Here is a 15,209-nt window from a genome sequence, read left to right as displayed (position 1 = left end):
ACGGCCCAAAAAGAAACATGGAAGGCGAACCTCAGCACAGCTTCCTCTGCCTCCAGTGGGAGTAAAATTACCTCCTAGCAACCTAAATACACGTATATATAATCATACATGCATATATATCTACTTATATACGTATGCATGTGCAGCAAAATACCTGTATCTCTCTAAAGATATATATATATATATATATGGTTATATATGGTTGTGGATCTGTTGTTGAAACCGAGTGCTGTTTTCTCTGGTCTCTGAAAACAGTGGAGTGCCGCCTTGGCTGGAAAAGTCTGCGCCCTTTGAGAAGATAAGTTGTGTCTGTGAAGTCCATTTGTTTTGTGTAGCCAAGGAAGCCATTCCCTTGCATCTGAATCTTTCGTAGATCGCTGAGCACGCGAAAGAAGCGTTTCCACACATTTTGGGATGCTCTCATGTGAACTCTCCCGTGAGGACAGATCCTGAGTGCATACTTTGCGTGGCCTCTATGTAGGAACGAAAGAAGAACGAGAAGCGAGAGACAAGTAAGCAGAGAGCAGGAAGAAGAGAGGAGGAGGAAGAAGAGAGAAACCGAACAGGAGAGGAAGAGGAGGAAGAAGAGAGGAACCGAATAAGAGAGGAAGAGGAGGCATAAGACGAGAGCAAGAAGAAATGAACAGGAAGGGTACAGGAAAAGACGTCAGGAATGACAGAGAGGAAGAATTACAGACAGGGAAGAACAAGGAGAGATGCAGAACAGGGAGTGAAGGATAAAAAGAGAAGAGGAAAAGAGAGGGGAGAGCGAGGAGACAAGGATGAGACAGGGGAGGACGTGGATTGAGGATAGCAGTTCAGAGAGCCTGTCGTAGGGAGAGTATAGAGAGGTAGTTTTACACATATACATCCGTAAGAATCTACAGAAAAGATGGCAGCCAGGACCAGTCTCCAGGGCGAAAGGAAGAGAAGACGGAAGAGAAAGAAGTTTACTGTGAAAAGACAGCAAAAACTCGGCAGGTTCGCCGTGTTCCTCATCCCTTTCTCAGTCTTCTCTACCATCGACACCTCTGGATTTTTGCCTGCATGCGCTTTTCGGCTCTTGAGGCCCAGGTGTATATACCTCGTTCGCGTCTCCCATCTTTTCTTTAGATCTTTTCTCCAAGCTCTCCTCTTTTCTTCCTTCTTCCCCTTTTCTTTTCCTCCGTCGACTGCTTCTGTATCTTTTTCTTGTTCCTCTGTTGTGATTCTTTTGCCGCTTCGACACGTATCTGCTTTTTCTCACCAAGACTTGCGTCTTATCCCCTGCCCGCTGTCCGTGTCGCTTCGCCGCTTTCACTTGTGAGAGAAAAATTCGTCTTCTCATTCTCTTTGTCTTTTCCTCTGTCACCCGAATTAAAGGATCTTTTCCTTTTCGGTTTCCTTCTCTCTCCAAACCTGCTGCTTTCGCGGCTCGACGAGCTACTGGCGGCAGAAGCCGTGTTCCCTTCTCACTTTTCGGGATTTCCCGTTTCCAGTTTCCGCTTTTTCGAACTGTCTCTCTTCTCCGGTGGTGTCCATTCACTGCACGACATATACATTGAGCGTCTTTGAAACGCGGTCCGCCTTGTTTGCGGCCACGGCCTCTGTCGGCACTCTGGGCGCTTCTGCGCTTCTCTTTCCTCTCTTTCTGTTCCCGTATCTTCTTGAGAGTTCCAGGCGATTGCCCGAATATCAGAGGACGCGCAACGCCCTTGAACGCGACTTCCGCGTTCTGTATGGACCTTTGCACATTCTCAACAAGTCGGGATTTCTCTGAAGATGCAGAGGGAGAAAAAAAAGTGCTGAGAAAGGCGACAGAGAGGCGAGGAGGGAGGCGAAGACGCCGCGCGTCTGCGGAAGACGTGCCTGTTGGCGGAGACGGAGAGACGTCGGTCACAGATGTCCCTTTGCGCCCATCTCCTCTCTCTCACTTCTCTTGACAAGAGAGCAAGACTTTTGTCCAGCGAATCCAGAAGGCGCTTCTTTCACCTCTTCTTTTTTACCTTTCCTTTTCTCTTTTTCCCTTCCTTTTTCTCTTTTCCCTTCCCCGTCCACGTTCCCTCTGTCCCCTCCTCTCTTGTGAGAGGAGGCCTGCGCCATGGCGCCTTCGATTCGCGGGGTGTCTCTGTTCATCCAGGATGTGCGGAGTTCGCCTTCTTCGAGCCGCGAGCAAGCGCGCGTTCTGCAGGAGCTGGCGAAGATCCGCCAGCGCTTCGCGCATCCGAAGAAGCCGCTGACAGGGTACGAGAAGAAGAAATGTCTCACCAAGCTGCTGTACATACACCTGCTGGGCTACCCCGTGGACATTGGCCACGCGGAGGCAATTTCTCTCTTGTCTTCGCCGCACTACTCGGAGCGCGCGGCCGCTTACCTCTTTTGCTCGCTTCTCCTCGTCGACTCGTACACTGCGGGCCGCGATCTCCCTGAACTGCGGGGTCTCTGTTGCTCCTCGATCAAAAAAGATCTTTCTCTCCAGCACGAAGACTTTGCCGCCCTCGCTCTCGACTGCGCTAGCTACATCTCTGACGCAGATGCTGCAGCGGAGCTCTTCCCCCAGGTAGCCTGGACGCGCAAAAAGAGAAAGCTCTCCCCCGTAGACTCGATGTCAGCAGCGCGTTTCGCCTTGTCCATCGTTGCTTCTGTGTGCTTGAGCGTTACTGGGAGTGGGAATCTCTGAGAGAGCGGCGCCCGCACTTTTGTTTTTGTGCTGTTGCGACGTGCGTGAAAACGTCGTTTGCCCTCGCTCTGCGTCTGTGCCCAATGCGAGACGCGCCTCACCCCCGCCTGTGCACAAATCTGGCCAGGCGGAATCTCTCGGTGACGAGGCACGGTTCAACAACCGGCGAAAAACTTAGCAATCCTTGAACAGAGACCCACATTTTAGATGTTCATCCTACAGCCTCACAGACTGTGGCAGCAAGCTTTACGCTCTCTCTCTTTCTCTCTGCCGTTCAGCACCTCGAGGAGGAGCCTCAACTGCCGCGGCAGTTTTCAGGCCTGTCCTTCTCCCGAGCGACTGCAAATCCTTTCTCCACAAATGCATGTGCATTCACATATTGATGCATATGCATGCATTTCTATACATATGCATCTCCACTATCTATCTATCTATCTATCTAGCTATCTATCTTTCTATATATATATATATGTATGTATATATATACATCTGTGCATGTGTATATGAATGGTGTGTAGGCATGTTTGTGTGTCTGTCCCGTTATGTGTGCGCAAGCATGTCTACAAGGAACTGTCTCTTTGTATTTGTGTGTGTGTGGAAATGTTGTCTGTTTAGATGCAGGCGATTGCGAATCCGTCTTCCTCGGCGTCAGCGTTGATTCGGCAGAAGGCGTACAGCTGCATGTTGGTGTTTTTTCGGCTGCGTCCTTCTCTGCTGCCGTGCGACGTGTGGGCGTCGCGTTTGGGTCAGGCGTTGCTGTTTGAGCAGGATCTGTCTTGTCTCCTGTCGCTGGTGAACTTGATTTTCTACGCCGTCCTCCGCACGAAGCAATTGCACCGCTGGCAGCAGCAGCTGCAACTCTCTGCGATTAACATCCTCGCGAGAATCCTCTCGAAAGATGTCCCCGAACCCTTCTTCTACCACGGCACGCCTGCGCCGTGGCTAGCTGTCAGACTCCTCCAGCTTCTCCAACGCTTCCAGGTGAACGGGAAGGGTGCGCGCGGAGAGCAAGGCGAAGCCGTCGCTCTCTCCCTCAACGAAATCGTCAAGACCGTCTTCACGCAAGTCGCCGCTGCAACTGAGGAAGAGGTGAACGCCACATCGTAAAAGGACACGAACAACCCGCACTGAACAGCATGTTTCGAAAGACTGCAGGCTTCCAAAGTCGGAACGCGTGACTCACCACACAACTGCGACGCTCCCTTTCATCTGCAGTTCTGTCTATGTAACTTTGTCTTCACCGATTGTATTCAGGAAACGTGAGTAGTTCCCCTAGCCAACACGACCCGGTTGTTTGGGAACAACTCCCTTTTCCCCGTCAATGCGCATGCATGCAAGCGATAAACTGCGCTGCCTCTATCAACTGTATCTCCACTCCACGAAACCCCGATCTCGCACATTCCAAACAACTATATGCATGCATGCATATTATATATATATATATATATATGTATGTGAATGCACATAGATGCACATATTCTCTGCCTATGGATGTATGTACTTGTTTGTGAAAAGATGTTTCCTGAGCAACTTTGTGTATCTCTCACCACGCATGTGGATCGATCGTTCTGCGTGCATGGGAATTGCTTCGTGTTTTGGTGTCGTGTCGTTCATTCGCGTTTCCCTCGCAACTCCGAGACTCGCGTCAGCTGCAGCCATGCCCGTTCACTTTCTCTCCTCTCAACCCATCACCCCCTCACCACCGCACACTGTATATATATATATACATATATTTGCATATATTTGTGTATGTTTGCATATATTTGTGTATGTTAAGCTCTTTTTGGAGATGTGTGTTTCTGCGTCTGATTTCAGGCCTTGCCACATCGATCTCGTTCAGGTTTGAAGGGGAGGAAGGGTCAGTCCTTCTCTGCCTTTCGTTCGTCTTCTCTCTCTGCGCGTCTCGCCTCTCTCTCGCGTTTTTCGCAGCGACAGACGTCGGGGGGGAAGGGAGACCACGGAGCATCTGGAGAAGCCGGCGCGCCGCCGCAGAGAGGCATCAGCTTCTTAGGAAGAAAGCCGAAAGCCTTGAATGCCGCCTCAGTGTCGCCCTCGATCATCCAGCATGCAGTGCTCTACGAGGCAATCAGCCTTTCTGCCCATCTTCAGGCAGATGCAAACAAGGATTTGCGACAGTCCGCTGCTGCACTCCTCTGCTCCTTCGTTGAGGAAGGCGTAAGAAGAGAAGCCCAGAAAGAGAGCGAGAAAGAGAGACGAACGAAACGCAAAGAAAGAGGGGGAAAGAGAGGCACCGACATAGAACACGAGGGAAAGAGAGACAGAGAGAGGGAGAAAGGGATGCGAGAAGCGAGGCAGCGGGGGGGTTGTCGATGTCTGTTGTGGACGCTCAGGAACAAGACTTTGATTTTTTCTGTTCAGGATCCCAACTTCCGATACAAGAGTCTCTCTCTGGTGGCCGCGATGGCTGCAGACCCCGACATTCAACCTGAACTGAAGGGGGCGGTTCCGGCGATTCTCCGACTGCTGGGAGAAGAAGACATTTCGCTCAGAAGACAGGTGAGCTCTCTGGAAAGTCCCCTGGGCTTTCTTGCTTTCTTCTCCCCTGAATCCGAATCAGATGTTGAAATCCATCTTCGCCCGTCTAAGTAGCCCAGTAAGTGCCGCCCCGCACAATCGGAAAGAACTTGGGATCTCATGCCTGGGGTCATATATATATATATATACACTTATATACATATATATACATATGTATGTACATTTGTATACATAACATATATATATATATATACATATAGGTGCAATAATGTTTCTGATTTGAGTTACTCAGTTCTGGATCGTTGGTTTTCCCCTTCTTTCCTGCTGTTTTCGTTTCTTCGACTCCTTCGTCCTTTCCTTCTTCCCTTCCTGTTCTTCTTCTCTCCGCGCTTTCTCGGTGGGGTGCTGACAAGCGGGCCCTCAAGGAGGCAAGGCCTGTGACAGTTTCCTTTATTTCTCTCGCCGCGTCGGTTCTTCCTCGTCGCGCGCGCCGTGTCGTTTTGCCGCTGCGTTTGTCGCATTTTTCGCCTTGCGCCTGTCCGCGCATCCCGTTTTCAGGCAATCGGCCTTCTCTTCGCCCTCACTGGGCCTGACAACTGGAGCGAGATCGTCTTGACTCTCTTGGAGAGCCTTCAGCGAGACGCGGAAACCCTCCAGGACGACATCACCGCCCACATTGCCGTGCTCGTCGAGACGTATGCGCCGGATCCTACATGGTGCGTGCGCCTTGTGAAAAGCGCCTTCTTTCGGAACTGAAAACTGCGCCTTTCCACGACCTCGACAGGCTGAGCCCCCTTTTGACTGTCTGTGCTGTCTTGACGACAATTTCTACCCAGAAAAGTGTCGTACACGTGCATCTTTCCGGACGTATCTCTACCCCTCGGTGTCCTTTCTCTAACGCCAGGTCTATGTCTCTCCGTGGACACGTCTGTATCTCCTTTTGAATGCGTCTTCGGCATCTCTCGCCATTTATCTCCCTTCTGCTACTACGACTACTACGACTACGACTACTGCCGTATATTTTTGCATCTATGCATATGCAGATGTGCATAAGCCACTACATGCACAAGCATGTGTATAGATATGTGCGTAGATGAATATTTAGATACGGCTTGCAGATCGTGCCTTGATTCTCTTCCTGAGTCTTTTAAAGGGCTTTTTGTTGCCTTCCGCGTGTCTCCGCATTGCGGCTTCTCTCTCCTCTCTTGTGCCGCTTCTGCAAAGGCTCGTCGACGTCACCTTCCAGATGCTGCAGCGAGCGCCGCAGCACGTGCGGGATGAAACCTGGGTGCACTTGATTCAAGTGGTGTCGGGCAGCACTCTCGCCGACTCGGCGGACGCCTCGAAAGACGGAGACAAACGCACAGGAAAAAAAGAAAAAGCGCCTTCCGTGGGTCAACCGGACGGCGCGCTGCAGGTGAGCGAAAAGAAGAGACACAGGCGGCAGACCAAAGAGAAAAGCAGAGAACAAGAGAAAAGAGAGCACAGGAGAAAAGAGAGAACAAGATGAAGAGAGAGAGCACAGACGAGAAGAGAGAGCACAGAAGAAAAGAGAGCACAAGAGAAAAGAGAGCACAGGAGAAAAGAGAGCACAGGAGAAAAGAGAGCACAGGAGAAAAGAGGGAACAAGATGAAGAGAGAGAGCACAGGAGAAAAGAGAGAGAACAGAAGAAAAGAGGGCACAGGAGAAAAGAGAGAGCACAGGGGAAAAGAGAGAGAACAAGAGGAGAAAAATTCCCAGGGGAGGAAAGAACCGGGAGAGAAGCCTGGCACCGTTTTTGTCGACTGTCCCGGAGGTGTTTTTTTGCCGCTGGGTTTTGCAGCGTTACGCCGCGGGCCGTGCTGCAGAGTTTGTCGAAGATGCTTTCCTCAACGAGACGCTTCTCAGGTACGTATGAGCCTGCCGCGTCGACACATCACGCCATACGAGAAAACGCATGGGGAATCGCTCCAACGACAGTCGGGTTCTTGTGTGCGGCTCTATCTGCATCCAAGAACGCATGCAGGTGGTTCTGTGCTCCCTTGCATCTACACACTCTTGCTCTCAGGTATTCCCCGTTTTTGTCACGTCACCCCCTGCCTAGCTTCGGTTTTCTCCTTCCTCTTTTCTGTGCCCATGAGCGAAACGAGTTGCGCATGCCTGCTTTTTGGAACGCGATACAGATCGTGACGCCGTTTGCTTGTTTTGTTCGTGTCGTTGTGCGTCTTCAGGCTGTGCGCGTACCTTCTGGGGCAGTTTGGGCATTTGATAAAGGCGCGCGTTTCAGGTCGGCGGCAGATCGAGGCGTTGTTGTTCCATTTCCGGCGGTTTGCCTCGGCGTCGACGTTCCTCACTCCCGGAAACTTCCCGCCCTTCACCTTCATTCCGCTGAGCGACGAGCCTCCCGTCGCGTCCTGTTGCTATCTCCTCCCCCTGCTACTCTTTGCGCTCGTGAAACTCGCTCACACCTTCCCGATGGATGCAGCCCCAGTGCTTCAGCTGCTGCAGGAACTCCACGACAGCCGAGACTTGGAGTTGCAAACGAGGGCCGTCGAGTTGTCTGCGTAGGTCCCCGAAACAGAAGGAGAACGGGAGCACTCGCGCGACAAAAGCCGTCTCCCCCGCTCTTTTCTGCGGAGGCCTCTGCCCAGCCTCTCTCAGCGCTTCTCGAAATGCCACACTCGTCGATATACCTCCAGAGTGTCGTCGTGTGTGCACGTCTGGGGGGAGAAATGCGTGTAGTCTAGTCCCCCCCTCCCCCGTTAGTCGCTCTTTTGTTTTCTCTTTTGGCTTGTCTTTCGTCTTCTCTTTAGTTGCTCTGGCTCTGCGTGTTTTGTGGATTCGGTCCGGTGCGGTCGATGTGGCTGCTTTCGGTGCGGATGTTTCTGGATTTCTCTGCAGCCTGTTGCAACTGCCCGATCGGCAGTTTGTGACGCAGACGCTCGCGCTGCTGCCGCCCTTTCGCCGCTGCCAACTGCTGGCTCGGCCTTCTCCGCCTCGAGCCTTTGCGGGGCCCGGAGGCGGCAGGACGACGAGGGTCGGCGCGAACCGCGAGGCGGAAGAGCGCCTGGCTGTGCACCTGCGAGTCGCGCCGCCGCCAACGCGAGAGGCGTTCGCTGCTGCCTTCTCCCCTCGGCCCACGCGAGAGGCCCGGGGAAGGCGAGGCTTCTCGCCTTCGCCGCCACGCGAGAGTGTCGGCGAGAGCACTCCGAGTCGCGAAAGCAGTTCCAGTTCAGTGAGCTTGGAGAGTTCTGCGAGCGATCGCGGCAGGGAGGACGACGCCAGCGAAGAAGAGCCAGTGGGGAGGCGACGCCAGAGCGCGCGAGGTGGGCGAGAAGACAGAGACCGAAGAAGCCCCTCGAGGGCGTCCAGCGAAGCTTCTCGTGGATCTTCGCGGTCTTCTGAGTCAGAAGAGGACGACCGGGGCAGCGGCCGCAGCAGCCGCAGCAGCCGCAGCAGCGACCAGAGAAGAGAAGAGGAAGCGGAGGCGGCGAGACTGGCGCAAGAGAAACTGCTCGACCTGTTGAAGAGTCAACCGCTGCCACAGAGCCTCAATTCAGAAGACCAGAATCGCGAGTTGTGGAAGCGCACGTGCGTCGCGGCGGAGGGGACGCTGTGCCTTCTACCGGGTCTCCTTGAGGTGTATGTACACCGCAAATTCGACAAGAAAGATGGAATGGTGCTCCTCGAGTGGCGAAACCTGAGTCGGGACAAGCTCCTGAGACTTCAAAGGCAAGTCCAGCCGTGACATCGCAGAGGACATTCACACGGGGCCTCGCATGGCCAACGCGCTTCGGCCGTCTCCACTCCCAGAGAGCAGAGAGCGAAGCTTTCGTTTTTTCCTCCTCTGTTTGCAATCAGCTACGTGTTTGTGTTCTAGCGGCGCCTGTGAACGAGACATGCCCCGGGTGGGAAAATCTGGGGTTTCCATCACCCGTCGCTCCTCAGCAAGTGTATACAAAACCTCTGCTGCGCCTGTGTAAGTCGGTGCGCAAGCATTTACACATCACCTCAACCACACAGAAACAGATCCATATATATATATATATATATGTAGATGTTGGTTTCTTTGTCAGTGTGCGCGGCAATTCGTGCGTTTTCGGTGTTGTGTGTGCATGTGTCTGTCAGGGGAGGCGTGGCAAACAGGCCGGAGATGTTGCTGAAAGACGAGGGGTTTCGTCGATCGGGAGAAACCAGCTGGGCAGAAGGCGGAAGTGGAAACGAGTTGGTGAATATTCTGCCGCTCCAGCAGGCAGTTCAGAGAATTCGCGTGAGGTGTCTGCAGCCCTTCAGCACGCCGCCCAAACTCCCCTTTCTCCTTTTCGTCTCGGCCGCTGGTGGCATGACGCAGGTCCGAGCAAACACCACAGAGAACGAGGCGAAACGAGAGAGAAGAGAGAGACGAGAGGGGACCACAGAACTGGAGGAAGAGAGAAAGCGCAGACGAAGACTAGAGAGAGGCCAGGAATGAAGAAGGGAGTGAACAGAAGAGAGACAATGGAGGGCAAGGCAGGGGCGATGGTCTACACAGGGACTGCCGAAAAATGAAAGGCAAAAAAACACAGCCACATAAAAAAGAAAGACGGGAGAGGAGGGACAGTCCAACGAAGAGGGAGGAAGACAGCGCGAAGGAAGAGTTTTAAGGTGACGGATTCAGAGAGAAGATGAGGACGAGAGGGAAGGACAAAGACGCGTCCCCACTTGTGACGCCCGTGTGGTACCCCCCCCCCCCCCCCGCATTTGGATGACTCGTCTTAGTGTTCCGTCCACTACACCTACTCAAAAACTGGATTCACTCCCCACTTTCCGCAGATTGTGTGTTTCACGCATGCACTGTCTTTCCCCTCTGTCCCGCTTTTACACTCGGCCGCTTCCTTTTTTTCATGATCGGGAACGGGTGCTCGGCGTGGCTAGTGGCGTAGGTGCTGCGGTGCTCTCCCTTGCACTTCTTTCCACGTCGTTCCCTGTTTTGTCCTCATTGAGGTTATCCTCTTCGTGAGTCGCCCCTTCGCTGCTGCTCTCTCCCCTCTGTCCACTCTCTCTCTCGTCTCTTCGTTGTGTCTCCAGTCCCCGCAGCAAATCCAACTCCCTCTCACGCTCCCGCTCATTATGGCGAATTTCGTGGTGCCCGCAACGGCAGTGAACGAGGGCTCGGTGTTTCTGCGCTACTGGAAGCATCTTGCTCCGCGGGAAGAAGGGAGAGAAGGGGAGAGCAAGGAAAAGGTGGTGATCGGGCCGCTCGCGTTGCCACCGCACCAGGTTCCTCTCTTCTTGAGCGCCGGGTTCAAGTTCCACGTGATCAAGGTACAGTTGAAGGGCGAACGAAGAAGTCGGAGAGAAGCGAAACGCGAGGAAAATCGGAGAGATGACACACACAAAAGGGGGTTCGTCTGTTCCTCTGCGCATGTGTGTGCTGCTCCCTTTGCTTCGTGTTTCCTTTCGTTATCTTTCTTCGCACACGGCTGCAGTTATGACTGCCTTTTCGCTCTTGGTCCCCGTCTCTCCGCCTTTCTGCCATGTTTCGAATCGGATGTCTCGGGCTGTCGACTGTCACTTCCGGTTTCTGCGTGAGTTTTCCTGCTTTCTGCGTTCGCAACGCGCGCGCGCCTGAAGATCGACCTGTCAACAAAAATTGCCGGCTCTGGAGGTTTGTCTTCCTCGCCGTCGTCCCCTCTTCTTTCCCCTGGCGTCTGCAGCCTCTCCTAAGTTTCAGTTTGCCTTCTCTGCGTTCACCTTCTCGCACAGGTTGGGCGCAATCTCTGCGGCAGCGGGACGTTCCACACAGGTACTCCCGCAGCCGGCTCGACCAACGGCGCGGGCCCCCGCTTCGTCTGCGCGTCTGCCATGTGCACCATCGAGTTAAATCCGAATGCGGAGTAAGCGATGGAGAGAAAGGACGTTTCTGCGTGGAGATCCTGTGAAAGGGTGCAAGCGGTCTCCGAGGTTGAAGCCACGGCGAAAAACGAGGCGATTCTGATGGATACATGTAGGCCTTCGCAAAGCTGTGATTGAGATCTGCGTGTGTGATTTGCCTTTTTGTCGAGCAGACCTTTGCTGGCGCGGATAACAGTGCGTGCGGCGCATCCTCGCGTGTCGCAGTACTTGGCTGGCCTTCTCGGGTTCTACTTGCTCCACTCATCGGCGCCCTCCCCCCGCGCGCTCCCCTGTGCCCCGGAGTTCGCGCCGCTGCAGTCCCCTTCGTCGCCTTTTATGATTGGGCCAGCCGGCGGCGAGAGCTCGGGCAATCCGCTGGCGCCCGCCTCGGGCCCTATGTCGGCGATGCTCGGCAGTCACCCCGGCGTGAATCTGAGTGCGGCACAGAGTCCGAGTATGGCCGCTCCTCTGTTCCCGTCTGTCACTGCGGGGTCACCTGGCCTGCCTGCACAGAACTTCTTCAACAGACTCGCCAACTGACGACCTAGACGAGGACCGAGATGGCCGTGGGAGCGTCTGGAGCGGTCTGCAGGACGGGCACTGCCTGCGGGCACTTTGGTCGCCGGTTTCCCTTGTAAATCGCGATTTCTTTTGTAAGATCCGGTCTCTGTGGAACGCCAGAGCGTCAACAGTTTGAGCTCTGCGACGCGGCTCTTCTGTGGGGGGGAAGGTTGGCGCATGCGCCAGCTCCGACGGGAAGCAGAAGAGACCGAAGTCCTTTTTGGTTTGGAAGACCTCGTGCGCAACCCGGGGGCTGCATGTGGAAAGGTGTGACCGAGACGGTAGTGTTTGTTTATCTTTTGAAAGACAAGGTCGCGTTGTTTATGCCTGCGGGAAAGAAACTGGAACGTATGCGTGCGATTTTCTGTGAGGTCGCCGTTCCAACAGGCGCTCTCGCGTGTAGTCTGTCTAAAAAAAGCTGAAAAGCCTTTGTCGACAAATGAACAGGGCAGCGCCAAACATGGAACCGACACAGAAAACGATGCACGGAAACAAGAGTTGAACGGCTGCCTACGGTAAACAGGGTCGATGACGCTCAGGCAACCAGTGACTTTCTTCACCTGTGTAACAACTGGGATTCGTGTTCAATACTTGTACAGCTCTGGCAATATTAGGAATTCACGAAACGACGAACGCGTTCTCATCGCGGGTAGCTGTGCGTAGCTCAGAGATTCAGCTGTAGAGCTGGTTGTTTCCGCAACAGAAGCAAAGCCGTATCAAAGACGCGTCCAGAAGCGTTTCCGAGGAAACCAACTCAGCAGTGGAAGCCGCTGCTAAGCCGGCCTGTGGGAAAGTTGCTGCTGAAATCGGCGGTCAAACCTGTTGCCCGTGTCTACCACTGTTTCGATGTCATACGATCGTCACTCAATTGCAACTTGAGGCCCGAAAAAAACCCCGAAACCTAGCGTCGTTGCAGGGGGGGGGGGGGGGGGAGGCTGCCAACAGCCCCGGTCACTGGTCCATGTTGCCGAATCAGCATCGCTAACTCGCAAGAACCTCGTCTCTCGAAAAAACGTATGTACTATCTGTGTACCACCCAGCAATCTCTAACCCTCCGTAGCCACCTGAAACGGCTAGGTCCAATTCAGAGCCTGTCGGTTGGTCACTAGTCACGCGAAATCGTACTTCCACGCTAGACGACTCTAAACACCCGTGATCGCATGGAAGGGGATCTTGCAATGCTCCAGTAGTCAGTAAGCGCCTGTGGTGCCTTGCGCGATATACTCAGTGCCATGGCTTTAAAATTCAGAGGCCTTAGAGCAGACACAGCCCCCTCGGTGTGTGTGTGCATGTGCCGTCTCGCTATTTTGCCCGTATCAAACTGGCAAGAGGGATGTTCTCTTCACTGTGGTGCCTTTTTTCGGAGCTTAGAAAAACGTGAGCCTGTGGAGCTTGGAATGCGTGGAATTCAGAGATGCTGAACTCGCAAGCTTAAGACGGAATATAGAACACCGTTGTCCCGCCTTTGGCGCGTACATCGCCGAAATGACGTACAAGCAGGCTGTACAGCGGCAGATGCTCGAAAAGAAATGCAGAACTTCACCGGACCTACTGGCTGTCTACGGCCATGAAGAGTTCCCCATTGTTTTTCCCAGCGTAGCGATGAGTTACTTCACGGTATCTACGGACTATGCTTCCTCGTCATCAGCCAACGCCCCAAACTCCACGCCGTCATTTGCGACATGAACGCGGCTGTAGCCTGCACTTGGAGATTCTCGTTCCGCTGCGTCAAGATATCAGATGCGCCAGGTGCAAGGTCGAAGGCAGTCATTTTCTCGTCAATCAGATGCACAAGCGGAGCCGGAGAAACGCCTTCCGGGGGAGGCGGGAACCAGAAACCTTTCACGTTCATTTTGGCTACAAAATCGGCACCCATCCGGAGTGCTTGGTGGTGCTTCACCGCCAAGTTTCTATACGTGGCGTGAAGCGGCTTCGTCTCAATCCGGTACGACACGTTTTTGTTGTGAACTTGCGGGTGGTAGGCCACGACAACGTTTTTTTCTAAATCCGCTTTCGGAGGAATATGAAAAGCTCCTGGGACTGCAGGACTCGGAACCACCCGCGTGTCCAGGCCTACTCGCTCAGCACTGCGTAGCGGTCGCGTCGGCAGTCCCGGAATCGAGAGATTGACTGATGTCCATTCCCACTTTATAAGGGGGCTGTGTGCTGCCTCTGAGAGGCTTTTTGTCGCGCTGGCGCCAGTGACAATTTGAAGAGTATTATCCTCTTCTGCCATGAACGGCAGGGGGATGTCCGTTAGAATCTCGAGCGGAACAAACAACTCGGGCGTTTCGAAGGTTCCCCGCCTCTTACGACTCTCTGCGGTGTTTCCTAGGATTACATAGAAAATCAACAACGTAACAGTCACTGCAGAAGCCGCTAAAATGCTGTATTTCCGTGAAGGGAGTCGTCTAGCTTTGGTCGAGGGTTTTCGGGGTTGCCCCGTTCGTTGGCGGTGCCAAGCAGCCTCACGCCGAGGCTGCGCTGTCTGCTTTTTCGCAAGATTCTTTTGAGGAGCAGAAGGAACTTTCGTGTTTTGTTTCTGCTGTTCTACTGGCGCGGGTGTCTTCTCGTTCTCAGCGCCAAGTCCTTTGTCTTGCAGGTTTTCCTGTGAAGTCTTGCCTGATGTGGCATCTCCAGAGTACGCTACCGTCGTAAGAAGAGGTGAGCAACTGAGCAGACCGAGAAAGAAGCAAAGAATGGTACACAGAGAGGCCATTGTTGGGGGCAGAGTGGACTGGAGGCGCTGAAGGAGATGTGTGCCCGTCTACAGTTTTCCCTCCGAGCTGCCTCCGGCACACGCGCGCGCGAGGAAAACTCGACAAAGACGGTACACAAGGGACCGAGGGGAGAAGGCGGAACCTGAAAAGCCAGGCAGAAGCAGATGCACTATAGAACGCCGCGGAACGGCGTTGCGCCTGATGTGAACGGACCCGCTGAATCGCGGGCATCTCTCCATGAACGCACACAGGAAGTGAACCGAACGCGGCGTGGGAAGGCACGTCCACAAAAAGACACTGCTTTTCCCAAGGAAAATCCAGCTGCCCCAACACAAACGCTTGCAGCCAATCAAATCCCTTTTGTCGAAACTGTACCACCAACAATGTACCGACTCCCACCCTCTCGAGCGCTCGAATGAGAAGTGCACCACACTAAAAATGTGCGTCGATGGAGGCTTCCCCCCGCGTTTCCTGGGGTCATCCCACTTAAACGCGAATCTGTCTTGCCCTACTCGCATAGACACACACCAGCGGAGATATCTCTGTCTTCCTCTGTTCATCTAACCATATCTGTGTGCGAGGCACTCTCAAGTCCCCCCCGCCCACCCGCTCAAATCGCCACTCTGGGGTAGCTTTCTGAAGGCCGCCCGCTGGTGCCGGGTAGCAAAGCTGGGGGCCCCTCTCTGCGTCCACGAGGAAAAATTGATTTTCTGTCGCTTTGATTCATCGTCGTAGCTCTTTTGCACGGACAGGCAGGTTTCGAAAAGAGCAGGACCCTTGGTGCCGGAGTGTGAACCTCCAGGGACGACGATCTCTGCGGTACTCTGGTCGCGAGCCGACTGTTCAGCATGCAGCGTGTCGGGTTGTATGCCACAGGCCAGGTCAAATCGCTTCACAAAGAAAAGAAAAAACCTCTTCT

General features: G+C 53.8%; 2 protein-coding genes across 2 annotated transcripts; one reads left to right on the top strand and one right to left on the bottom strand.

The window, feature by feature from the left end:
* Positions 1-2,080: 2,080 nt before the first annotated feature.
* Positions 2,081-11,549, top strand: NCLIV_005350 (hypothetical protein; the record flags this gene model as incomplete). The annotated part of the gene is made up of 13 exons (XM_003880045.1): positions 2,081-2,539; positions 3,275-3,748; positions 4,589-4,834; positions 5,039-5,176; positions 5,714-5,871; positions 6,380-6,572; positions 6,979-7,043; positions 7,367-7,699; positions 8,037-8,726; positions 9,264-9,486; positions 10,203-10,439; positions 10,881-11,011; positions 11,183-11,549. The coding sequence occupies 13 exons, from the start codon at positions 2,081-2,083 to the stop codon at positions 11,547-11,549; spliced, it is 3,714 nt and encodes a 1,237-aa protein (XP_003880094.1).
* A 1,642-nt stretch (positions 11,550-13,191) lies between these two features.
* Positions 13,192-13,806, bottom strand: NCLIV_005340 (conserved hypothetical protein; the record flags this gene model as incomplete). Its single annotated transcript, XM_003880044.1, has 1 exon — positions 13,192-13,806. One exon carries the CDS (start codon positions 13,804-13,806, stop codon positions 13,192-13,194), a length of 615 nt encoding a protein of 204 aa, XP_003880093.1.
* Between the last annotated feature and the right edge of the window lie 1,403 nt (positions 13,807-15,209).

This window comes from Neospora caninum, chromosome II (assembly GCF_000208865.1).
Source record: "Neospora caninum Liverpool complete genome, chromosome II".
In the NCBI taxonomy this organism is placed as follows: Eukaryota; Apicomplexa; class Conoidasida; order Eucoccidiorida; family Sarcocystidae; genus Neospora; species Neospora caninum.
This window is presented reverse-complemented; position numbering and strand designations above follow the sequence as displayed.